The sequence below is a fragment of the Psammomys obesus genome, unplaced genomic scaffold (genome assembly GCF_907164565.1).
Source record: "Psammomys obesus unplaced genomic scaffold, mPsaObe1.curated_primary_1811, whole genome shotgun sequence".
Lineage (NCBI taxonomy): Eukaryota > Metazoa > Chordata > Mammalia > Rodentia > Muridae > Psammomys > Psammomys obesus.
In genome coordinates this window covers 726,309-736,556 of record NW_026592890.1, presented here as the reverse complement: position 1 = coordinate 736,556, position 10,248 = coordinate 726,309, and the positions used below count along the sequence as shown (strand labels likewise).

Genomic DNA, 10,248 nt, shown 5'->3' with positions numbered 1-10,248 from the left:
GTGTGTGTGTGAGTGTGTGACTGAGTATGTGTGTGTGTGAGTGTGTGTGTGTGACTGAGTGTGTGTGTGAGTGAGTGTGAGTGTGTGTGTGAGTGAGTGTGTGTGTGAGTGAGTGTGTGTGTGTGTGTGAGTGTGTGTGTGTATTTGTGGCACATGAATATTCACATCAAGTAGCACACACACACACATCTATCTGTCGCCACCAATGTCAGGCGTGTCGCATGGCCTTACCTCCTCCATGGGGATGACCTGAGCATATCCACCGCCTGCTGCTCCTCCTAGACGACACAGGAAGTACAGAGAGGTGAGGCACAGACCTCAGGACGCCACTCACACACTCAACAGGGAGACTCCGACCACACAGACCAGAAATGAAACAAAAGCAGGAACTGCAGCCAGTGCTGCCGTCTTAGGCCTTCTGTCTATTAGAAAGAAAGGTTAGGACCTGTGTCTGACAAAGGCTGCAATCGCAGCTACCAGGGAGGATGAAAGGGGCTTCATGGATTAAATAGAGTGAGAGCGTGGCAACAGAGTGAGTTCAAGGCTAGCCGGGGCAGCTTAGCAAGATTCTGCTTTCAAAAAAGCGAGATATAGCTCAGTGGTGGAATATTGGCCTAGTGTGCATGAGGCCAGAAGTTCAGTTCCTAGCTCCACACAAACAAAACAGCCAAGAAGAAACAAAAAACACCTCTAAAGGTAAATATAGACACAGCAAGTTTCAGTAACTATAAAACACATGTATCAGAATACGAGGTCATTTCCTTAGTTCAGGGTCTATGTGGCTATGCTTCATACAAATCATACACGAAATAAAAACAGACCACCTGCCGGGCTCGGTGAAGCACTCAGGAGGCAGAATCAGGAGGATCACTGCAAACCTGAGGCCTTCCTGGTCTGCACAGCGAGACCCTCAGAAAGACCCCAAACCATGGTCTGTGGGGCAGGGAACATGGCTCGGTCTCATTTGCCATGCCCAAGCTGCTGGGTTTAATCATCAGCATCGGAAATGTCAACCCACAAAAAACCCAAAAAATAATCACCAGTGAACACTTCAGACAAAAATTATATTAGTTATCCTATTGAAGATATTTGTCTCTCACAAGTGTATGTCATTTTACAAAACACTCCTTCCTCTTCTTATCATCCCAGTTGAGTCTCACCATAGCCAGATGTGCCTGGAACCAGAAGCCTTTTTCCACTTTAGATGTGGTTCACAGACTTGAAGGTTGGCTCTATTGACCTTGCAGAGGTGAGAGACAGCCATGAACAAAGCCAGGGCCCCTCTGCCCTAAGTCTCAGTTCAATCTGCTCCATAACGCAGGGACTTCCAGGAGAAATAGGTGCTTTTAATGGGTGAGGGATTATTAGTATTTGTAACAGTGACATAAATAAAATACAGTTAAAAACCACAAACTGCCAGGGACACGCAGTAATTGCGGCAGTCAGGGCTGAGGGTGACTTAATGGTAAATCAGCCAAGTAGGAGTAATGAAAGGGAAGGTGCCAGACATCAGCTCAGCTAAGCCAGAGAGGAATTTCCTCACAGCTCTGCATGCAGCCAGTTGTTCCGTCTCCAGAGCTCCTTGGACCCACACAACAACTCCCACAAGCTGCGACTTGGGGCCTGACCTGGAGAGCTCATGTGTACAGGAAGAGACCTCTCACTGTGGTTGGGATGATAAGACACTGATAAGATGGGCAGGGTTTCAAAACTGCTTGGCGAAGGAGGTGGAGATGATATAGAAGACGCTGCTGGAGACAGGAGGCCTGAGCTACAGCGCCAAGGGATCAGTCTCCTGGGGCCCCACAGAAGGCAGCCCCCACCCCGCAACAACCTCTGTATGCCTCTCCGTACCAGGAGGTTCAGCTGAGGGTGACGTTTATGTCCTGAGTGCTCAGGGGGTAGAGGAACGTTTAAATCAATCAAACAAACAAACAACCCCCCCCCCCCAGCTCTTCGGCAAACATTTAACTCCATCTCTGCGCTTCATGTTCAGTTGAACTTTTACTCCACCCAGGTTTGTTCTGAAAACTAGCTCAGTCGGTAAGGAAAGTACCTTTCACTCCAAAAGTCGGTCCCTGGGAAGGCTGCCGCAGACAGGCAAAGGAATTGACGTTCAGGTGGGCGGTCAGCGCCTGGACTAGGCCAATGGTGACTGTACTCTTCCCTTCTCCCAGCGGGGTAGGCGTGATCCTGATTTGGGGGACAGAGGGATGGATTTAATTTCGAGACAACTTTAGTAAAACCAAGCTGAGGTTTCAGATCCAGCTGAGGGTATGAGCAGGGAGCAAAGCTCCTCCAGCATACTTGAGACGGCCTCTTGGATTGCTCCTGGGTATCATGCACAGGCCACATTTAAGCTAATGCCAGAGGTACAAAAATGAGAGGCTATCTGAGCAAAAAGAAGACTGCTAGGTAACAGGGTTGATGATGTTCATTTCAGGGAGCTGCAGAGCTAGTCAGGAAAATAGCTGGAACCATCAGTCTCTGGGGGCTGTCCTGGCTTCTGCTTTCCAGAGCTATTTATTTGGGGTACAGAGTGGGTAAAAGTCCTTGGTGAAAGGTTCCTGAATAAGCAAGGCAGGGCCCGATTCTCAGGATTAGAAGGGACCCCAAAGGCCCCACTGGCAATGACAAATTTTGTAGAGAACACCATTTATGTCTCAATGTCAAAAGTTTGGAAATGCCTGGTTATTCTTTTCCTATGCAACAGGCCTTTGAATGCTAGATTAGTTACATCCAGAGTCCCACTGAGCAGGCAGGAGGAAACCCTTGCCTGAGGCAGCTGATTCTCCAGGGCACCACAGGCATATCTTTGCATATTCATAATATTGCTGTATTTTCCATCTTTCATTCCCAAGTAAGGCCCCACGGCACCTTTCTACAGCACACTTTAGCCATCACTAACATTCTTTAAATTTCTCTTCAGTGCTTACGACCTCATCTTTTATGAGTCAAATGGTGTGAGCCAGGGTGTCTAGGAAACTTAGCCACAACAACTCCAGTGACAGAGTTTCCCAACCTAAAAACTCTGGTGCTGTGTATTATCACAAGGAGGAAGGCATGACTTCAGATACATCTCTGTCCCCAGCTGCTCAGAACACCCGTGACAGGATCAGTCAGTCATTCATACAGTAAATATTTATTCAGTTCTGTCATGAGTCAGGGCTAGACCCTGGAACACAGAAACGATCCTGTTAGACTGTGTGTCTCCCTCCCAGGACTTCCAACCGATGGGACGTACAGATAACTCGGCGATTATAGCAACTGTGATAAACACCAAGTTGGGAAACAGGGCAGGCACTGTATTAAGAGCAAGTGAGATGAGGTCGCCTTCGCTCTGGGACATCAAGGGAAGCTTCCTCCAGACTGGAGATCTAAGCTGGACATGACTACCAGATAAATATTACCTAGCTGAAATGCAGGGTGAGCTCTACACGTTCATCTGCTTTCCTGGGCTTTTCCTATACTTGGAAATCGCGGCTACAGCCAACTGTTGGAAGCACTGAATGGGCAAGGACACCCAGGCAGGGTAACCTCAGTGAGAACAAAGATAAGGATAGATTCATTGGTATGTTTTCCTTTCAGGAACACGCAGAAAGGACCAAAGGGAGCCTGGAGAAGGAAGGAACACTTAGAGGCGAAGGACCAAGAAGAGCTGATGAATGTGGTGAGGAAGCCGCTGCTGACCACTTTGGAGCAGGGGCTTCTGATGAGCCAATCAGACACTATTTGATGAACTAGACTGGAAGTGCCCAGGTCACGGGAAGGGAGCTCAGCAGGCTGCTCTCTCCAAGTGTCTAAATAGCGCCCAACCAAGGGGAGTCAAAGTGAAAACTGTTATTCAAGGCTCTGAGTCAAATCCATACTTTTTTAGATACAAAACGAACACCACCATTGACAGAATCACCGTCTTGCAAAACCCCGTAAAGATGCTACAAGGGATCAATGCTGTGCTTCATGTCACGTGGAGGATTCCATTTTCTCCCCCAAGGATATGCTGGCTGTGCTGAAGGGGATACGCCCAGTGATGACCTCAAACTTCAGCCAGCCATCCAATTCTTAATTGGAAACACAGGGCCGTGCAGCTTGCTGCCAACCATCACAATACAGGAGAATCACAAAGTAGGAAGTATTTATTGGAAGCAATAAAAGGAGAGCGACAATAAAAGTTTATTTCGCCCTACCCCTGTATTTGATATCAAAATTTGGTTTAATTCTTTCCCCATATCCTTAGCTCAGATCCCAAATCATCGAGTTCGTCTCAAAAGGAGCAACTTTCAAGCTCAGTTTCCTTTCCTGTGTCTGCAAGGCCTCTCTGCTATGGAAATGGGACTGTGAGTTTTCCTCAGTCTCCAAGCTCCTGCTGCCAGACTGAATCTACAACATTCATCATGTGATTTTTATGACTTTTCTGAGGATATTATAAGGAGAACTCTGACGCGCCCACTGCTGAGGTGGGGAGAAATACCCACACTTCCTGCACTGCTGGCACCTGTGGAGTGCCCCCACAAACAGCGAAAGAATCTAACATCATGAAGCCTTTTCTTAGGCAAGTTACTGTGCACGCTTAATGGCAGTAGAGATTTGCCAAGATATTCTGTGACAACTGGAAAGAGGTTTGTTTAAAAGTCAAAGGGATTCCTAACACAGAGGAGAGAGGTAAAGATTTGAAGCACATTTAAAACTGAACTTTGTCACAGTATCATGGGCACCAGCCATGCATGGCCTGACCATGAACTCCAAAGTTACATGAGCATACAGCTATAAATATGTATCCTTCACCCCAGGCATCTTTATGATTTGGAAGGGTTTTAAAGCCTTTACTATCTAACAATAAATGTGACAGTCCATTTGGTTGTGTTTTCCATTACAGCTGACGGGGGCAAAGGGTTCAAAAGACCCTGTTGGTACTGGTTTCTCCTAATGATCTGTGTCCTAGTCTGCCATTAGTACAACTTAAAGAAAACCTCACTCTTGTTCAAATGGCTACGTAAGGCAGAGAGGGAAACTTTTACAAAGTCAGTACTGTTATTTCTATATTGCAACAAACTAATAGATTGAAACACTTAAAGAAAAAAAATTTAAATCAGGTATTCAGCACTCTGAAAACAAAACCAAACCAACATGACAGGCTCTTTATTTTTCTCCAGTGTGAAATTCAGACTTTAAAAAACTGTCCAATGAATTCATAGAAATTTTAGAATCTTCTACAGGGCCCAAGACACATTCAAAAACCCTGCAGCTGCTCCCCATGTCAAGTCTTCCCATGAAATTCCTTTTCACTCGTGTAACTGGGAAAATATGTAAAACTCAAGAGCCTTTGAGAATCTAAGAATCTTCTGGCGTGTTTCCGGGGGCAATTCCCAATACTTTTCATTTTGTCAGGCAAAGCCAACACGGCCACGTGCATGGGTAGATAGCATGTGCTGTGTGGTTGACAGGGAGAGATGATTCCCAACGAAGGTGAAATTCTACAGTCTGAAGAATGGCTTAAAAATAATTTTTGTTTTTTTTTTTTAATCTATTCTGCATTTGAGCTATTAACAATAGAAGTTAAAACATAAAACCTTCCCTCTTTCCTATGTTCATCCTACTGTTGATATGTTTAACTCACATTTACACTTGATTCAAATGTACAGTACTGAATGTATGGTGATTTAGGTTTTTTGAAAATTTTCTTGGGGATCTGAATTCTTTAAAGCCTGGGAGAATACCTAAGTTACAGAGTTCAGAGAAAAAGGAGGACACACGTCATTTACAGCTGGATCTTTAAATGTAAACAGGATGGGTGTAAAGGTAAAATCCTGGGAGGAAACGAGAAAATTAACACTTCTGAGTAACAAGATAACATATTTCCTTCTGACTTTTCTTTATCCTACAATTTGTGCAAGAAGTCAATATTACTTTCTGAATAAAAAGAGACTTTCAAAAAAGGGGAAATAATTCTCCTTTGAATTGAGGGGTCATTTATATTTTTTAAAAAGGGGAAATAATTCTCCTTTGAATTGAGGGGTCATTTATACTTTTTAAAAAGATGCAACAGTGCGTGTAATAGTTGATAATATCATTTTCCCCTGGCTTTACATCCGACTAAAAGTAACAACAGGAAAGTGACTTTTATGTCAAATTGATTTTCTATTTTTAGGTTATAATTGTGTCTGATGTCAGTCACTCAGCTGCCAAAACCGGTCAACATTGACGAACCTCTCAGGTACTGTACTTGAAGGAGAGTTAATGAATTGACTGAGACAGCTCTCACCATGCAGCCCTGGCTGGCCTGGAGCTCCATGTGTGGAACAGGCTGGCCTTAAACTTACGCCCCACCTGTATCTGCCTCCCAAAGTGCTGGGATTCAAGGCGTGTGCTGCACCCATGTACAATACACTGTGGCACAGGCTCTCTAGAAACCAGAGATTTCTGCTATGGATATGATCAGAGCTCAACATTATCACCTTAATGGGTTTTTGTTGTTGTTGTTGTTATGTAGTTTTGACTAAGGAAGAAAGGAAGGTCCCTTCATTGTGGCTTCAAGTGTCTCTGTGAACTGAGAGGGCTAATTAACACATTGTTGTTCTGCTGTTTAATCTGTTCTTGAGGACTCAAGTTCATCTTGCATTTGCATTTACCTCATGGTATGCTAGTTCAGCTAAGGATGGTGAGCAAGCAATCAGCCACACGGCTAGCACTCTCTAGCACAAGGCCTCTCTCTCCCTCTCTCTTTTCCAAGCCAGGGTTTCTCTGTGTAGCCTGGAACTCACTCTATATACTAGGCTGGTCTTGACCTCAAGAGCTCCACCTGCCTCTGCCTGTTGTGTGCTGGGATTAAAGGCTTGCACTATTATACCTAACACAGCACAGGGCTTCTTAATACAATTTTTGGCTTCTGAATTCTTTCAACCAAAAAATTTTTGTGTGGTCTCCTGTATACAAATAGGTATGCAATTCAAACATTAATTGATAATAAATTATAAATTTAAAACTCAGTTCTTTGGCATATATAATTTTACTGTTTATTTTTTTATTTTTTTAAAGATTTATTTATTTATTATGTATACAACGTTATGCCTGCATGTACACCTGAATGCCAGGAAGAGGGCACCAGATTTCATTATAGATGGTTGGGAGCCACCATGTGGTTGCTGGGAATTGAACTTGTGACCCCTGGAAGAGCAAGCAGTGCTCTTAACCTGTGAGCCATCTCTCCAGCCCCAATTTTACTATTTATTAAAAGGAAAAGCAAACTTGCATACTAAGATGGTTGTGTAAGGTTTTTTTAATATAAGAATTAAATCCTGGATGAATATTTAATACTGTAGGACACGAAGCATCTTCAAAATTTTTCAGAGTTGAAAGGCAGTTTGATTTAATAATCAATGATCAAATGCTGCATTGAATAAATATGTCATACACAAAAATGGCAGAACCATATTTAGGGCCATTGAAGAAACTGATGGAAATTCAGTTCTAATCCTAAAACCTAATAATTTTTTTGATGGAACTCAAGTTAGCAACTCAAATAGCCATTTTAAAAATCAAACAATCTAACACAAAGCAACCTAAAGATATATCAACTTGATACTTATATGCTAAAAATGATGGAAAGAAAATATTCAATATGGAAAGCCTTCATTTTCTATAATTAATCCAGTATATTTCTATCAGAACATTACATTCTGTGCGCACAGCTAACAATGTGAATCTGAGCTCATGTGTGTCGGGAATTTTAGTTAATGTTGTGTGGTGTGATGGCACGCCCGGAGCAAGTTCAAGATGCGTGGCAAAGCAGGGGTGTGTGCTGCCAAAGCCATGTCCCGTGTACTATGTGTCTTATACTGAATTAATTTCTAATGGCTTTGCATTCAAAAATTCTTTACTGTTGCGCTTTTTTCTTTCCTTTCTTTCTTGGGAGCCACCACATTTGGTGACACGACTCCAGATTTTAGAAGCTGGATCTAGCATGTGGCCACAGGCCAGGCCTTAATGGTTTAACGCCACCATGGAAACTTGATAACAATATCCTCATAGCTTTGGTTTGAGACGTGTCGACTCTGTTCTTAGCTCCAGGCAGGGCTGTGTCTAGTTCTGGGCTTTATGTCTAAAATGGACGCGTCCCAGATGGGGCATATCACAGCCACTTCATGAGAGAAAAATGCTTCATGAATCTTCCTTTATTATCAGTTAACGCATTTCTCCTGAGATCCTTGGATCTCATCCTGAAGGTTCTGGAAGTTAGGCCCAAGGCCTCACACATGCTAGGCAAGAGCTCCAGAGCCGAGAGACAGCTCCTGGACCAAATCTTCTGACATAAACCCACCAAGACTACCCAAATGCTGATGAAGGGAAGCAAGTCCATGTATCAGACACATAAAAAAGAAAAGAAAAGGTGTGTGTGTATGCGTTTCCTTAGGGAGCCCAATCTCCACATGTGCAGGTATGTCCACCATGCCCAGCCCTAAGGTGCTGGGCATACCTCAGGGGCCTACTCATTGCAAACCGGCCATCAAGCATTCTTGCCTAAAAGCAACGTTGACTAGAAGATGGCTCCAGTCTCAGGTGCAGGAGTGAGGAATGACCACACCCTTCCTGCCTACAGGGAACCTGCAGAGGTTCTATAACAGAGGTGCTATAGCACATTATTTGGATAAAGAAAGAAAACCTGTATCAGACAGGTACAGATGTCTTTGTCATTATTCCATAAACAAGATAGTGTAATAAATAATTTGTATAGCCTTTGTGCTGTATTAACTATTGTTAGCAACCTAGCGATGGCTTAATGTTTACAAAAGCTTAGGTGTAAACTATATACAAACACTGTGCTATTTTATGGGAGGGGTTTGAACTTTAGATTTTGGTGTCTCCAAAATCTCTGGTAGATAATAAAAGTTCACTGTAACTTATTTCATTTCTAGAAAATCTTCTGGAGTAGACAAATGCACAAATATGGATGTCCAGGGTTATTTATTTTAGCACAGTTCACAGTGACCCCAAACATAGACACCGTGGAAATGTCTGTCTGTAGAGGAATCAATTGTGAACCATCCCTGTGTCACATTGTCAAGCAGTTTTCCTGCCTCAAAATACTAGACTGGTGGTTCCCAACTATCCTAACCCTGGAAGCCTTTGATACAGTTCCTCATGTTGTAGTCCCCTCAACGATAAAATTATTTTTGTTGCTATTTCATAATTGTAATTTTGGTACCGTTATGAACTGTAATGTAAATCTGTGTTTTCCGATGATCTCAGGTGACCCCGTGAAAGGGTCGTTCAACCTCCAAAGGGGCCACAAGTTGAGAACCCCTGCACTAGGAGGATTACACACGCTGTATACGAGTAATGGTGAGCCATCACTAACACCTGTTCTTTCACCGGGAGCTAGAGGCTCTGGAAAAATGTGTCCCATGCATTGGGGAACTCAGCTATAAGCATGGAATGCTTGTCACATGTCCGTGAAAACAGTAATGTGCACTCCTTCACCGTCGGAAGTGTGCTATATGGCATGGCCTCGTTCAGTGAAGGACCTGTCAGCGTGAAGGCCATCCTGACAGGAGGAGCTGTTTCCTCTGGGTGGTGGAACTTGTGCTATTTTATTCTTTCGTTTATCTTCAGTATTTTTTTTTAAAGATTCTTGTAGTGAGACTGCATTATTTTTACAACTGTCTTAGTTTGTTTTCTATTGCTATGATAAAACACCATGATGAAAGCAATTTGGGGAGGAAAAGTTTACTCCATCTTTCAACTCTCAGGTCACACTCCATCACTGAGGAAGAGGGCAGTAATTCAAGGAAGGACTCTGAAGACAGGAAATGAACCAAAGACCATGGAGAAATGCTGCTTACTGGCTTTCTCAGCCTGCTTATTATGCAATCTAGGACCACATGGCTCAGAGGTGGCACAGGGGATAGGCCCTCCCACATCAGTCATCCATCAAGATGCCAACGTGATGGGGCATCTCCTCAACTGAGGAACTCTCTTCTCAGATGACTTGAGCTTGTGTCAAACTTAGAAAAAAATCTAAACCCAACCAGGACAGCAACTAACAAAAAGAAAACAGAAAGCAATCACATGGATAACTAAATAAACCTGCTAACTAGGAGTCAAGTCCACAGCTAAGAAATGCCTCTACCTGATAAATAGATTTTGTGCCTCAAGCCTCATTATCTATCTATCTATCTATCTATCTATCTATCTATCTATCTATCTACCTATCATCTATCTATCCACCTACCTATCATCTATCATCCACCT

At 43.3% G+C, this 10,248-nt stretch overlaps 1 protein-coding gene across 1 annotated transcript in view; it reads right to left on the bottom strand.

Annotated features, from left to right (window-relative positions):
• The window catches only part of Mthfd1l (methylenetetrahydrofolate dehydrogenase (NADP+ dependent) 1 like), a 170,168-nt gene that overhangs the window by 115,910 nt on the left and 44,010 nt on the right, over positions 1 to 10,248 (bottom strand). The window contains exons 12-13 of the mRNA XM_055616128.1: positions 2,057 to 2,193; positions 232 to 278 (exon numbers count right to left, since the gene is read on the bottom strand). Of these exons, the coding sequence (XP_055472103.1) occupies positions 232 to 278; positions 2,057 to 2,193 (184 nt within the window). The remainder of the gene's footprint in view (positions 1 to 231; positions 279 to 2,056; positions 2,194 to 10,248) is intronic.